The sequence below is a fragment of the Rhizopus microsporus genome (assembly GCF_002708625.1).
Source record: "Rhizopus microsporus ATCC 52813 unplaced genomic scaffold scaffold_2, whole genome shotgun sequence".
Classification (NCBI taxonomy): Eukaryota; Fungi; Mucoromycota; class Mucoromycetes; order Mucorales; family Rhizopodaceae; genus Rhizopus; species Rhizopus microsporus.
The window spans coordinates 600,433-614,768 of record NW_019671917.1 but is presented as its reverse complement, the minus strand read 5'-3'; the positions used below and the strand labels follow the sequence as shown (position 1 = coordinate 614,768).

General features: G+C 36.5%; 8 protein-coding genes across 8 annotated transcripts; 5 read left to right on the top strand and 3 right to left on the bottom strand.

Moving 5' to 3' along the window:
- Nucleotides 1–56: 56 nt before the first annotated feature.
- Nucleotides 57–2,207, bottom strand: RHIMIDRAFT_57493 (P-loop containing nucleoside triphosphate hydrolase protein). The gene is made up of 5 exons (XM_023615427.1): nucleotides 2,142–2,207; nucleotides 2,015–2,082; nucleotides 1,709–1,913; nucleotides 486–1,655; nucleotides 57–449 (listed from the first exon to the last, which is right to left on the bottom strand). The coding sequence occupies exons 2-5, from the start codon at nucleotides 2,056–2,058 to the stop codon at nucleotides 231–233; spliced, it is 1,638 nt and encodes a 545-aa protein (XP_023469815.1). The 5' UTR covers nucleotides 2,059–2,082; nucleotides 2,142–2,207; the 3' UTR covers nucleotides 57–230.
- Nucleotides 2,208–2,816, bottom strand: RHIMIDRAFT_57470 (kinesin-domain-containing protein). Its single transcript, XM_023615426.1, has 3 exons — nucleotides 2,648–2,816; nucleotides 2,498–2,597; nucleotides 2,208–2,429 (listed from the first exon to the last, which is right to left on the bottom strand). The coding sequence occupies exons 1-3, from the start codon at nucleotides 2,762–2,764 to the stop codon at nucleotides 2,299–2,301; spliced, it is 348 nt and encodes a 115-aa protein (XP_023469814.1). The 5' UTR covers nucleotides 2,765–2,816; the 3' UTR covers nucleotides 2,208–2,298.
- Nucleotides 2,817–2,853: 37 nt separating this feature from the next.
- On the top strand, nucleotides 2,854–5,549 carry RHIMIDRAFT_57455 (uncharacterized protein). Its single transcript, XM_023615425.1, has 9 exons — nucleotides 2,854–3,312; nucleotides 3,361–3,451; nucleotides 3,517–3,693; nucleotides 3,743–4,137; nucleotides 4,191–4,372; nucleotides 4,434–4,565; nucleotides 4,633–4,844; nucleotides 4,898–5,249; nucleotides 5,303–5,549. Exons 1-9 carry the CDS (start codon nucleotides 3,267–3,269, stop codon nucleotides 5,477–5,479), a joined length of 1,764 nt encoding a protein of 587 aa, XP_023469813.1. The 5' UTR covers nucleotides 2,854–3,266; the 3' UTR covers nucleotides 5,480–5,549.
- RHIMIDRAFT_265192 (WLM-domain-containing protein) lies at nucleotides 5,529–6,767 on the top strand. The gene is made up of 3 exons (XM_023611800.1): nucleotides 5,529–6,081; nucleotides 6,144–6,338; nucleotides 6,396–6,767. The coding sequence occupies exons 1-3, from the start codon at nucleotides 5,629–5,631 to the stop codon at nucleotides 6,699–6,701; spliced, it is 954 nt and encodes a 317-aa protein (XP_023469812.1). The 5' UTR covers nucleotides 5,529–5,628; the 3' UTR covers nucleotides 6,702–6,767.
- A 638-nt stretch (nucleotides 6,768–7,405) lies between these two features.
- RHIMIDRAFT_222544 (uncharacterized protein) lies at nucleotides 7,406–10,062 on the top strand. The gene is made up of 8 exons (XM_023607460.1): nucleotides 7,406–7,807; nucleotides 7,861–7,936; nucleotides 7,992–8,110; nucleotides 8,162–8,494; nucleotides 8,540–8,752; nucleotides 8,803–9,090; nucleotides 9,149–9,339; nucleotides 9,392–10,062. The coding sequence occupies exons 1-8, from the start codon at nucleotides 7,553–7,555 to the stop codon at nucleotides 9,804–9,806; spliced, it is 1,890 nt and encodes a 629-aa protein (XP_023469811.1). The 5' UTR covers nucleotides 7,406–7,552; the 3' UTR covers nucleotides 9,807–10,062.
- Nucleotides 10,053–11,740, bottom strand: RHIMIDRAFT_288981 (serine-threonine protein kinase). Its single transcript, XM_023613604.1, has 10 exons — nucleotides 11,551–11,740; nucleotides 11,314–11,497; nucleotides 11,236–11,262; nucleotides 11,048–11,178; nucleotides 10,933–11,002; nucleotides 10,812–10,879; nucleotides 10,702–10,759; nucleotides 10,626–10,643; nucleotides 10,464–10,576; nucleotides 10,053–10,414 (listed from the first exon to the last, which is right to left on the bottom strand). The coding sequence occupies exons 1-10, from the start codon at nucleotides 11,645–11,647 to the stop codon at nucleotides 10,197–10,199; spliced, it is 984 nt and encodes a 327-aa protein (XP_023469810.1). The 5' UTR covers nucleotides 11,648–11,740; the 3' UTR covers nucleotides 10,053–10,196.
- RHIMIDRAFT_265185 (uncharacterized protein) lies at nucleotides 11,740–12,333 on the top strand. Its single transcript, XM_023611799.1, has 3 exons — nucleotides 11,740–11,900; nucleotides 11,952–12,104; nucleotides 12,157–12,333. The coding sequence occupies exons 1-3, from the start codon at nucleotides 11,754–11,756 to the stop codon at nucleotides 12,301–12,303; spliced, it is 447 nt and encodes a 148-aa protein (XP_023469809.1). The 5' UTR covers nucleotides 11,740–11,753; the 3' UTR covers nucleotides 12,304–12,333.
- A 445-nt stretch (nucleotides 12,334–12,778) lies between these two features.
- RHIMIDRAFT_265182 (uncharacterized protein) lies at nucleotides 12,779–14,194 on the top strand. Its single transcript, XM_023611798.1, has 2 exons — nucleotides 12,779–13,134; nucleotides 13,192–14,194. Exons 1-2 carry the CDS (start codon nucleotides 13,087–13,089, stop codon nucleotides 13,927–13,929), a joined length of 786 nt encoding a protein of 261 aa, XP_023469808.1. The 5' UTR covers nucleotides 12,779–13,086; the 3' UTR covers nucleotides 13,930–14,194.
- The last annotated feature ends 142 nt before the right edge of the window (nucleotides 14,195–14,336 follow it).

The following is a 14,336-nucleotide window of genomic DNA, read 5'->3' as shown; positions in this document are numbered from 1 at the left end:
TTGCTGTCGCTTATTGTTGCTGGCTCTTAGCACATTATTGTATTGTTCACGAGTTTCGTCCAAGGACATCTCCAATTCAACTACCTTTTCACAACGGCTTTGAAGATCTCTCATGAGAGCCTTCTTCATCATTTCAAAATCGGCCAACTGCTGTGCCATGCTCTTTCTCATACGCTCAAGGTCCTTTTCTTTTTCGCTTATATCTGCAGGCTCTTTGCGTGCTTGTTCGGTTAGAGCAGTCTAAAAATAATATTGCATAAGAATGAAAAGCATTTACCATTGCTTGTTCTTTTTTTTACCTGAAGTTGATCATTGACTGATTTCAAGTCATTGATAGTTGTACTTAATCTAGTGTGTTCATTTGTCTTTTGCTCCAGTTGTTGCTTGAGTTCATCAATTTCTCTCTGTTGAGCCTCCTTCTTGGATATGTACTGTTGCTCTAATTTGGACTATATAAAAAAAATCATTTCAACAAAGCTACGTACTTTAAGAGCACTGATTGTTTCATCAATATCAGCACTCTTTTGAATTTGTGCTTCTTCTTCAGCAATCGTCTTATCCAGTAACTCTTCATATTCTTGCTCAAGATTAGCAAATCGACTCTCAAGTTCTGTCTTCTTTTGTTCAATCAATTTCTTTTCCTGGGTCAAGTCGTCGATCGTCTTGGTATGTTGCTCAACAAGCGCACGTGAATCAGACAGGTCACGACGTAAGGAAACGAGTTCTTCGACACTAAGACCGTTTCCATCCAACTCAAGTTTGACAAGAGCGTCTCTGATCTGACGTTCCTTTTCATTCATCTCATTAGACACCTCGAAGCCGGACATGATCTGCGCCATCTTTTCAGCCTTCTTTCTTTCCTTGTCGCTCTGAGTAGCCTTGGTTTGAGCGTTACGTATCTCGGCCAAGTTCTTTTTGAGTTCCTCCAATTCGGACATGAGTTCCTGGTTCGCTTCCTTTAACGAGTCGACAGTGATGGCATTTTCTTTACTTTCAAAGGATATCTTTTGCAGCTGCAGACGCAACTCGTTTAATTCAGATGTCATGACCTGGTTCTCCTGCGTGACTGACTGTTCCTGTTCCTTGTAGTACGCAATCTCTTCTTTCAAGTTTTCGAGCAGCTTCTCTCGATTGCTCAGTTCTGTTTCCTTTTCGGCGATTTGATCCATCAGTTCGTTTTCTCTTTTCAAGAATTCATCACGCTCATCTTTTTCGAGTACAATCGCAGGGGTTGTTGGACGAGAAAAGTCGTCAGAAGGCAAAGGACTCTTGAAACCAGAGGCAGGGGGTAGAGAAGCAAAATCGCCTCGTGTGACTTTGTCCATGGTCACCCACTTATCCTCAGGCACCACTTGACCCGATCGCCAGATACTGACTTCGCCCTCCAAGGCAGCAATGTACTGCTTAAAGGTAACCGTCTCGGACTTGACCTTCTTGAGCAGTGCTTTGAGTTCAGCAGGCGACAGATCAGCGTTGACCTTGGCCTTGTTCTTGATCGTCTTGGCTCGCATACCAAAACGTAAGGTGGAGAGTGTCTCAGCCTCATTGTACGACGATGGAGAACAATTGATAATCAGAGTCGTGCGTGAGTTACCACCAAGTGATTCTTGCAGAATACGGGTCAGCTTGGAGTCTCGGTAAGGAATATGACTTGACTAGATATATATAAAGTCAGCTTGAGAAAGCCTGTATTATTATTATTATTTACCTTTCCATCCGTCAGTGCATTAATAACCATACCCAATGCAGTCAGAGACTTGTTAATCTTTTTCGCTTCTTCCAATGTTTGACCGGAAGCACCTGTCTTTCCCACCTTTTCGGAACCTGCCAAATCAACCAAATAGAGTTTACCACTCTTGGCTGCCCCTGTGTCAATATTCTTTTGTGTGATGGTGATGACAACGATCGAGTGACTTCGAGAACTTTCAGCGTTCATGTTGGTAGCAGATACCACACGATTAGCACTACCATTTCTCATGACCTCATACACATCCTCCGATGAACCAACGTAGACTTCGAGTAAGCCCTTGACATAGACTCCATGTGTTTTGTCTTCATGAATAGGTAGGTTATCCTGTGAAGCTGTAATAACATGATCGTCAACTAAAAGCATATCAAGACATAAAAAAGCATTGTCTTACGGTTTAATAAATCTCGGACTTTTTCCATATAGATTTCCATATATGACACTTTGACAGTGAATTCCAAATTGCTTGGTGCAGCCATGATGCTTGTAAAAATCTGTTCGACAATACGAGGAATGATACCCTTTGTGTTTTCATCATCAATATCTGCACCCTATATTAAACTAAGTACACACTCATGCATAAAATATATGTATATAAAAGAAATTACCATCATTGTGAATGTTTTACCAGAACCTGTCTGACCATATGCAAAGACGGTTCCGTTATAACCAGCCGTGACATCTGATATGAAAGTTTAGAAATATGTATATTTTAGATGAATTTAAACTGCTTTTTTTTTATATATTTACCATCTACAATGGTCTTGATAGAGTATTCAAATACATCTTTCTGAGGCGTATTCATTCCAAACACCTTATCAAAAGAAAAAGATCCTTGGAAGTCTTTGCCCTGAAAAGAGATTTGTTTAGTTGGGTTTAATACAAAACAGATATTGTTACCTTCAATCCTATCTGAGTTCCTTCCTCATCGATTTCAATAATAGGTACACCTCCTTCTCTTATTTCTAGGGCATTTTGAGGTCGAAAACGACAGACGACCTTAATATTATTTGACATAATATTAAAAGAAGAAGAAGAGAAAAAAAAAAGTAAAGAAAGAAAGAAAAAGAGAAAAAAAAAAAAGAGAGAGAGAGAAAGAGAAAATAAACTTTAAATAATGTAAGATTTTTGATTTTTTAGACACACATCTTTTTTTGTGTACCAAAAAGTGATGAATTCCTCAAGTAAATTACCATCACTGGTGACTACTCCCAACAGAACATTTAGTGCTTCAAAGAGACCATCCAACTATCCATCACCTAATTCAGTTGAATTATCCGAGGCTTTTTCGACATTTTCTATTCAACAGGAAACAAGGCATCATAATAAGTCGCCTACAACCGAACAACAACACCGCTGTTATTTCACACAGTTACAATTAGCCAGCATTAGACCCATCTGTTCTACATGTCGCATGTATGATTTTTCTTTTCTTTCTACAGAGAAATATCCTATTTGTCATACAACGTAAATATGATAACTATACATGTAAACATATTAAATATTCTATAGACAAGATATGTATGATTTGGAAATGACAACACTAGGCTTATCTATCGAATTAGGTAATTTCATTTCTACTATTATTATCATATTATTCATATATTTCATAGCGGCAAACAACATGAGAACACGTAATTTCAATAGACTCATTGACAAGCTATTGGACTTGTTAAAACAAATCATTCATCAAAAATATCCAGAGTAATCAAAAGTGATGCTTATATTCATAACCATAGAACAACCCTATCTTATGCTTTACTTTATAGTATTGTCCCTGTTGAAGCCTTTAATGCATTGTTCCTGACTCGTGTATTTATGAAGCATTTCGCAGATAATTTGACAAATAAGGAAATTATGGAACAAATAGAAGATCATAAAGATGAATGTAAAGCAGAGCAACTGTTGGAGTCATTATTGTACATGTTGATGAATATGGATCCAAGGTAAATGATGTACTATCTGTTATGTCTTATTCATATCGCTTTTTTATAGTGCAAGCTACTCTTGTTATGAATTTTATGTCGAAATTATCAATACATTTCTTACTCTGTTCTCGACTCAACTGCGACATCCACTCAAGTTTGAAGACTCGCATTACTTTCTCGATATATTCATGTCCAAATTTTCCCATCGTACAGATGCTGTAGTCGCAAGGCTGTTGGAGAACGTCATCGAACAGAGTCAGCCTCCACCTCAATCGTCTAGTGTGATGTACACGGCCTATAATTACTTTTTTTCTTCAAAAGGAACGTCGTCCCCTAATACAGTACCTGTTGCTGACCTCAGCTTGCTACTTTTATTACTCCTCGGATTTCAGTCCAGGCAAAGATACCAAGTATGGGTTTCTGGTTTCAGACAGGCTGTGTCTAGTCTTGGTGATCATCGTGGTAAGTGTACAGACTTGACAAAAAAAAAATAGTAACTGAATGCACAACGATAGTGATATCAACAGATATCGATGGATGTGATCACAAGATGCACTTAATTTCATTCAAGACACTGTTTGAAATGTTTACAAAATCGCTTCATGTAGAAGAAAAGATGCTGTTGTTTTATATGATGTTGGCAGAGAATGAGTCATTTAGGGTTTATGTACTATCAAGAACTGATCAAGAGATTATTGTAAGTATTGACTATTGATGGCGTTTTGTATATATTCTTATTTTTTTTTATTTTTTTTTAGTATTTACCCATCTTGAAATTGATCTATGAGTCAATGGAAAGCAAGGCAAACTATTCTCAAGTCTATATTCTCATGACAATCCTTCTTATTCTAAGTCAAGATGAGGTCAATAATGATGCAATACAGAAAATAGTAAGTTGCTCTTTAGAAAGGGGAAGTTCCGTTGGCTAATAATAATAATAATAATAATAAAAAATAGGCTGTTCACAACATCACTTGGTTTACAGAACGCCCTCTGTTAAAGTCCATATCTCTAGGCGGACTCATGGTCCTGGTCATGATTCGTACACTGCAGCTCAATTTGTCTACGCATAGGGATATCTATCTCCATACCAGCTGCTTATCCATTTTAGCCAACATGTCAAGCACTGTTCTAGACATGCATGCTTATACAGCACAAAGGATGATAAAGTAAATTTAGAAATGCGCAACTATTCCGTTGTGATCTCATTTTTACTATATAGCCTATTCGAATTACTAACCAAGCGATATCTAAAGTTGACTGAAAAGGAGCCAAATGAGGATACAATTGTCTACGAAGATGTATTGATGTTTATGTTGGAAATCATCAATTCTATTCTATTCCATCGTCTGAAGCATAATCTTCAGTTAGTCTATGCTTTACTCTTGAAGCGAGAGATATCCACGCCTTTTCAATCTCATCCACGACTGACTGAACCAGCAAAGAACTTGGACCAAGTGATCAATTATTTCAGTACAAGAGTATCCGAAGCCAACCTGAAAGCGCCTTCATCAAGCGAAGTGTTGACAATCATTGAAGAGGCTTCTCGTACTTGGTCCAATCAAAAGATGAAGGTAAGTTATAGTCAGCTGTGATAATAATTCAAGATAGACTAACTTTGCTATAGTCTATTCCCGACCTCAAGTTTCAATATGAAGAAGAACCTGATGCGTACGAATTCTTTATACCCTATGTTTGGGCCCTTTTATTACGTAAAAACTTTATTTATTGGAGTGAAGAAAAATGTCGTGTGCTTGATTCTTGTGTGTTTATGAATGAAGAACCGGAAACACCCACGACTTAATAAATGTGTGTACATATATTATTTGTCATGAAAAAGCTTCTGGAAAAAAAAAAAAAAAAAAAAAAAAAGAGCTACGCATAATTATTAATCAAGCGTATAAAAAAGGGAGAGAAGGGGCTATCCTTTCATTTTTTTATTACTAAATCATAATGTCAGAATTTACAAAGACTGATTTCCAAGTTGGTTATCAATCACAATCACTCTTGTTGGAACAATGGGATTTACATTCTACTGTTCAACAAGTCAAAGAATACCTCGAGGAAACAACTTCTATACCAATAGACGCTCAAAAGCTTTTATGGAAAGGAAAAATACTCAAAGACAACAATATACAGCTCAAGGACCTTCCTTCTGTCAGTCCAACCAATAATAGAATGCTTTTGATGGGTAGTCCTCAGAAAGCAATAGAGAAAGTGAACAACATGGATAAGAAATTAATGGAGCAAAGAAAGATAGTACCAATGATCCGCATGAAAAGACAGCAACAGCCAAAGTCAGTGAAAGAGATGAAATATACGTTTCATAAAATATCAGTCATTGAAGAATTTCCTCATCCTGAAAAGGCTAGAAAGATACTTGAAAGATTACGAGATGATCGAGGCGTAAGTTAAACAGGCATATATATATATATATATATATAGAAAGAAACTAACATCTAGTTCAGATACAGGCTATCATGAAGGCAAGAAAATGGTCAGTTGGAGAGTTGATAGAGTTGACACCATTTGAAGCATCTATCTTGGGATATAATCGAAATGCAGGACAGCTAATTGCCTTGCGTTTACGTACTGATGATCTTTCTGGCTTTCGACACTATGATTCTATACGTAAAGTGTTGTTACATGAACTAACACATAATGTAAGCCTACAAGTAACATATATTTACGCTTCAAAAGTACTAATTCATCTTTGTTAGGTGTGGGGTGAGCATGATGATAACTTTCACGCACTCAATAGACAATTAAACAAGGACATTGTTGCTCTCGATTGGACTGCACATGGAGGGCATAGTTTAGGCAGTGGAAGCTATTATAATCCTGAAGAAGAAGAAGTAATGGATAATGTAGGTTATGAAGCAGGAACATATCGTCTAGGAGGCAGTTCTGTCGCCGCATTGGATAATGATCCTGAGGCTAGAAGACAACTATTGGCTAGAGCGACACTTTCTAGGCTGACTAAACAAGAAGAAAAGGAAATGGATGAAGGATGTGGTTCAGTTTGATCTGTTTTTACACTTCATTCACAAATTATTCACACACTGATAAAAAAAATGATAATTTCAGACAACAAATGAGACAATAAATGATAATAAAAGGGAGCCCACAAGAAGCAAAAGGATGGGATATAAAAGAAACGATCAGTAAATCAGTTATTTACATTAATTTTAAATACTTGCATTAAAGAAGAGGATTTATAAGAGAAAAAGAGAAGCAAGAAAAATGAGTAAACTTGTAAAGAAATAACCAATATCCTACCCGAAGTGTATCCTGGATTGGGCTGGCGATAACCAGCCCGGAAAGAACAGAGAAAGAAGAAAAAGAGAGCAAACCAGAGAAAAGAGAAGAGCAAGTGAGAGAGTGGATGGGACCAAGTTTGGTAATAACCAAACTACCCCCAGCTAGCACCGGTACTGTTTCGATTTTATGATCTATAGTACTACATATCAGCTTCTTGCAAGAGTAAAGAATATAACATACCTGAGGGCTAGCTGGAGAATAGCTGGTCTTGCTTTTTGGTCCAAAAGAAGAAAAGAAAAGAAAAAAAAGTCAAAGACTATTTAAATAAAGTCTCTACCAATCATCAGTTACGTGTTATTTGTAAGTGCTGACCATATTTATCTTATATATCTCTCAAAAAGGTAGAATTCATTGTCTCTTTAATAATAAAGGAAGGATTGATAGCCAACTAAAGTGTAATTGTTATTGAATTGAAACGAGTGCACTATATCAGAGCTTTTGCAAATGCGGAGTAGAAATCATCCATAGACTTTGAAGCTGACATTTTTTTTTTTTCTTTCTTTCTGTTTGACCTCTCTTTCCCCTCTTTCTTACTATTGTTTTCTAAAAAAAAATAATGTCAAAATTTTCACAATTTCGTGAAGGCATTGAAAAGGCAATAAACACTTGTCTCTCAGCTACTAGCGAATATAGACAAAACAACGTTAATGCAGAACCACCAACATCATTTATTGAGTCACTTGTAACTCAACACATTTCACCATTAACTGGGCAAGAAAATAGTCTACAGATTCCAATTGTAGAAGGAAAGCCTGATTGGCGTAAAAGTGCAACAGAACTTGCATTTAGACGCGCTTTGATACATAATGTTGTAAGATTTCTATTGCTATTGTTTTTAGATTCAACTAAATACAAAATTAATAGCAAACAGAAGAAAATGAAGATAGACTGAAAAAGATATTTGATTGTTGTGATATTGTCTTGTATTGCTCAGAAATTGGTAATATATGAACATATGATTAGACTGAATACTTATTCCAACAATATGTTGTTAGATTTACTGGATCAAGTGATACCACTTACATTTGTTGAAGAACTACTTGATTTACATACAACTGAAGGATGTGAAAAAATATTTGATTACGTCGAACAAAGGAAGGATAGATTGACAGCTGTAAGAATATGAATACATAAAAAAAGAACCATGACTGATGAGTTTCTTTAGAATATGGTACCTGGAAAAGGAAAAGGGTTAGTTCTTTTAAGAATGTGCAACGAATTACTTCGTAGAATGTCAAAAGAAATCAATACAGTATTCTGTGGACGTATTTTAATGTTTCTTGCCAACTCATTTCCTCTTGGAGAAAGATCTGGTGTCAACCTCAGAGGAGATTTCAATACAAATGTTATTCATTATGATCCAGATGAAGAAGTGGATGCAGATCCAAATTTGTCAGACGAACAAAAAGCATTCTATAAACTCTTTTGGTCTACTCGCGTCTATTTTGCCAATCCTCCATCTGTATTTTTAGACAACAACTTTGAAAATCTTCAAAAGGTATATTTAATAGTGTATGAACAAAGGCATTTATCCGTATCCTAGGGTACAAATGGTATCGTAGAAAAGTTTCAAAATATTGCTCAAAAAGAAGCGGAAATCATGGGCGCACGTAATAAAGAAGTGTTAGGTTTAAAACGCCCAAGACCTGATTACATGGATGAAGATCCAGCAGAAGCAGAGGAGTTGCTAAATCAAATTAATAATGAATATCAATTCCCGAGAATACTTAGCAGTAGACGACTGTTAGATTTGGAGGTATTCGCAAACATGTTATTGTCAGTAGATGAAGCTCACCAAAGAGATAGATGGAGGATGTTAGATTTAGGAGAAGTGTCATTGTTCAATATTTAATACTCTTTCAATATCTTTCTGGGTTCTCTCAAGAAGAAAAGGACAAAACTGCAGCATTATTAGCAGCAAGGGGCACAACCAAGCAGTCGTTAGTACAACCTAGTTATGTTCTTTCTGAGGAACAAGTGAAGTGGATAGAAGAAACTAGAGAAACTTTGATTGGCTTACTGCGATCAACAAAGCCTCATGGAAACTTGTATACTGATATTATTTTAACTATAATAACTCATGAACGTCATTGGGTATATGCAAACATATAGAATATATACACAAGTCAATACTCATTAAAGATTCATATAGATCATTTGGAAAGCTTCAGGCTGCCCATCATTTGAAAAGCCTCCTATTAGCATGAGTGATTTAAAAAGAGCATGGAAATCTAAAAAACCAAGGCTGGAAGCACCACCTACAAAATACAGATACGCATACGGTACTTTTGAAATTTCCAACTTGTATGGCAAGCAAATCCCATCTTTATCAGAATTCATGCTGTAAGTTAAACCAAACTATCACATAAGCCCCAATTAACTCGTTTTATTTTAGAAATCGACCTAAACTTCCTACTGCAATTGATGTTATTGACAAGGCAGTGGCCGAGTTACAAGACTCGCTTGATTCGGCTAAAGAAAGATTCAATTATGCCAATGGTGCTTTACTCCAGGCATCTCGGTTAATTTATGATAGCCATCCTTATTTAATACGTAGCGTATACAGTGCCAAAAAAGATGTATACAAGGAAATGTACGACAAGATTACGGATACAAATCTGGATGAAGGGCAAACAAATGACGAATCAAAACCTGTGACTACTACCACTGCATCAACCGCACACTTTATAATCGGAGAAGATTTGACAGAAGACCACGTTCAAGCTGAGATTGAAGTACTGACAAGGGCTAAACAAATACTCTTGGAAGAAGCAGAAGGCAAAAAGGAAGAACAAGTGAAAAATAAATAATAATGATGTATATCCAGCTTTCAATTATTTTTTTTCTCATGTATAAAACACTCTGCTTCCGCGGAAATGGTCTTCTTTTATCCTTTTTTCTTCGATTGGTGTTTCTTTAGACTGTGTTGTTTCGAAAGGAGTTTGAATACTGTGAAAAAATTTTCAAACTTTCTGAGATTTAAAGCGATTTGAAAAAAGTATAAAAGATGCCCATTAGTTTGGGTTTTTTCTAATTCTTCGTACTTCCGTCCTATGCTCAGATCGGATAAATCTTTCGCCTTTTACTAAAGATTTCCGTGGATGTGGGACACTAAGGAAGTTTACCCTAATTTTTTGGTAACTTCTTCTAAGGAAGAAGTATTTTTATTATTAAAGATTGAAAATGAAAAATAATTGCAATTAGTCTTGTTTAGACCGAGAACGTATTCTGTTCATCACTTTAATTGCGCTTACGGCACTTCTAAATACTCGTCGAGGATTAAAGTTTTCTTTGACTGTATCCAAAAGATCCACATCTTTGGCTTCCTCACTATTCATCCAAATGTCATTTAGTGCCTCTGTTGCTGTCGGTCTTTCATTTGGATTGAGTGAGAGACATTTCTGTATAAATGATCTCGCTACACACTATTTCAGTGAAAGCTCGACTATATTCTTTTTTTTTTTTACCATTTCCAGACACGTTCATCCAATATCTCCAGTGGAATTCATATCGACCATGCGTTATCTCATCATATAGTTCTTGCTGAGTCTCTCCTTGGAATGGGTGATAACCACAAAGGCTAGTAATATACTTTAGGCATGAATACACATATAGTATGATTCTCTTACAGAATATATGTAACAATCCTATATAGAACAATGGTAAAAATGAGCATGTAAAACAAGAGTGTTGCTTCATTCTTACCCTACTCCCCATATATCGACTGGGAAACTATATGGCTTTTTCAGTAATACCTCGGGAGCTAATAGCGATTGTTTAGGTAATGTGATATCTGTATATCTATGATTCATTACCAACATAACTAGCTGTTCCACAGATAGTCTTTAATCCAATATCATCATCCTTTACCATCTTGGCAATGCTGAAAAGAGAAGAATAAGCGTGAATGCAACTTGTATTTGTCGTCATAGTTACCCAAAATCACAAATAGCCAGATCTGCATCAGAATCCATTGTTTTAAATATTAAATTCTCGGGTTTGATATCTATCTACACTCAGTAAACTAGTAACCATAACAACAGCATCTTACCTCTATGAACAATGTGATGTTTATGAAGATATTCAAGCCCTTTTAAAATTGACTTAACGATTTTGACAGCATCCTTTTCTGTAAATTTTCCTCTTTCAAATAAACGTTCAAATAATTCTCCTCCTGTTGCTCTTTTTTTTTTTTCAGAAAATTAAAACAAAGCTATATAACTATCTTTTGACACTTACAATTCAAACACAAGATAGAACTTATTCCTATTGAAAAAATGTGAACAAGAGGTTCAATAGATCCATGAATGAGCCTACCGTGACTCAAACCAATCGTAGAATCCAATGATGTTTGGGTGTGAAAGTCCCTCGAGAACTTTCATCTCGGAATAGACCATATCAAATTTACCATCCAGTTTATCTTTGGGTATAATCTTGATAGCAACAGGTGTATTATCTGCTATACGAACTGCTTGTCTGACATAACCATATGATCCACTGCCTATTATTGACTGTCAATGTCATATTAATATCACAAGTTTTACTTTTCTTTACCCAAGTCATCACCAAAGTTGTAGTTCCTTTTTCGTTCATAAGAAGCTGGTTGCTCTCCATTAACCAAAGCATCGATCTTGTCTTTGATGCCCACCATTTGCTGAATAAAAAGTAAGATGTTGGCTCAAAAAACGGAAACTCGTTTTGCCCTGTTCCTGCGAGGTGACTTTTTTTTTCTCTTTTTTTTTTTCTCAACATTAAACATGCAAATCAAGAATGCACGATCTGCGCTTATAACAAATTATGAAGTATTGAGACTTTTAGAAGAAAACCAGCAAAACCAAAAACTATTACAAGCACAAGATCTGTCAATTGAATACTCAGAGAGTTTACGAACGGTGCAATTTGAGGTTCAATTGTGTTGGTTTATTTAGTATTTGGAATATTGACATTCTAATTAGTTGACAGAATACTTGAAACAAACACCTGTAGGCTCACAAACACCAGCACAAGTGACCAACTTTCTGGAAGCTATATCACAATTTGATTTGACAAGAGCAGAAAAGCTTCAAATACTTAATTTACGGCCAAAGAGTGCAGTTGAGATATACTTGGCAAGTGTTGTTCATTTATAGACACCGCACAAAGACTTACTCGTTGTTTTAGGTCATTGAAGAGTGTGAAGAACGTTTCTCAGAAGAAGATTTAGAAAATATGATAAACATAATCATGCAAACGTTGCCAAGAGATGATGATTATGTCATGGATGAAGCCGAAGGAGAAGGCTATGAGGAAGGAGAGGAGGAAGAGTAACTTTACTAGAATAAAAAAGGGATCATGTACAACGTGATACACTGTTTGTCTTATTTCTTTTCTCTTTTTTTTTTCCGGTTGGTTTTTCTCTCTCTTTTTTTTATGGATTCTCCTGTATCTCCCAAGAGCCCAAAGAGACAGCTGACGCTTGGGCCATCCACACCTATTCAAGACTGGGAAGTTGAGAGAGCCACTGTAACCTAATACTATCTTGGCTTGCATCCCAGACGCTAAAAAAACTATATTGTGTAGCTCTTAGTCAATTATAAAGAAAGCCGTGAAAAGGCAGAGAGGCTAGAAAAGTTATTGCAGGAAGAACAAGCAACATTTGAAAAAAATACATCAAGTGTAAGAAGTGCGAGCAATAAAGGATGATATATTGATCGCGTAAATTTAGTTGCTCCGTGAAGTAAAGCTAAAGGAAACCTATTTGGAAAAAAAGCTAAAAGATGTAGAAGAGTCACTCATGAGCCAGGTAAGAACAGAAATTAAATAGCTTTTGTTCCAGAGAGAGAACTGATGTGCATAAATTGTGTATAGATACTAGCTCTTCAGCAAAGAGTAGTAGATCAACAATCAGACTATCAAGAGCAAATAAAGAACCTAAAAGCAGAGCATGAACAGGCTTTAGAAACAGAAGGCAAAAAATATCAACGTCGATTACTGAGCCTTCAAGAAAGGCTTAATGCAAAGGACAAAGAATACGCAGAACTACTCGAAAAGACCAGCACAGATGAAGAAAAGGATAGGCTGATTGAATCTCTAAGATTAAAAATCGCCGATATGGAACGGGCAGTGGAGCGGAATGAACAGCCGATAAAAGAAAAAGAGGTATACTTTTATACGGTAAACAAGAGGAGGGACTGACCTTGTCTATGACATCAACAGGCGGACAATTCCGAAGGGGTTATAGAAGATTTAAAAGTGAATCACCAGACTACTGCAGATATAACGGAATACATAAAAAGTGAGCAAGATTACCAAGCCCGAATAGCTGAACTTGAAGAGCGAGCACAGCAATATAAAAAGAGGCTAGATCAGGTGATAGCAGGGCATGACGCTCATATCCAGGAAATAACGGAAAAGTTCATGTCGGAGGCTCAGCAGTCAGAAATGTCTCACCAGGCAAGGATTCAAAATCTTCAGTCAGAGCACGCCGATACCTTGCGAGAGCTTCGTGAACAGCATCAGACAGAGAAAGAGGTATGGTCTATCGAGCAAAACGCGGCTATAGATGAGTTACGTCGTGCGCTATGTTTGGAGAAGGAAGATGCGATGAGAGAATTAAACAAGGAATGGAAAGAAAAGTACGATGACTTGCATGCTTCCATGTCCAAAGATTCTATGGAAATTCAAACACATTGGGAAGCCAAGCTAAAAGAGGCAAAAAGTCAGTATGAAGCCAAAACAGCTCGTTTACAAGGTGAAATAGAAGTGATCAAAGATCGGCTTGGAAAAGAAATTGATAGAAGAAAACAAAACCAAGCTGCTCTATCTGAGTGTCTAACGCACAATGACATACTACAGATTAAGCTCAATAACTATCAGACGATTTTAAAGCAGCACCTTTCTACAGAAAGAGAAATACACAAGGTATATTGTGATGAGCCGCGACCTGTGCACTGACTAGTCTTTTTTATATATAGCTGAAGAGACTGCAACAAATGTCTTTCAAAAAAGCCAAGGATATCCTAAACGCTGTATCTCCAGATACTCAGTTAAGCCCAAGCACTGATTTACCAGAGCTATTACAGCTCATTCTTCATAAAGTACTGGTTGCATATTTGTATAATCAAGTGTATCAGGTTCCCGAGGATGATATACAGTGAAGGTATACCTAGATTTCGTATCCTTTTTAATATTTTATACTGAGTTTGAATAAAACACTTACTTGTATATATCTAAACCCTGTTGGAGGGAACTGTGTTCTCGACGGCAATTTCTCTAATGAAAACCGAGGGTCTTCCTTCACCTCTCCAAATGGCCCAAGAGATATCGAGCATGTTTTTACTTGCATTTGTATCTCTGTTCCA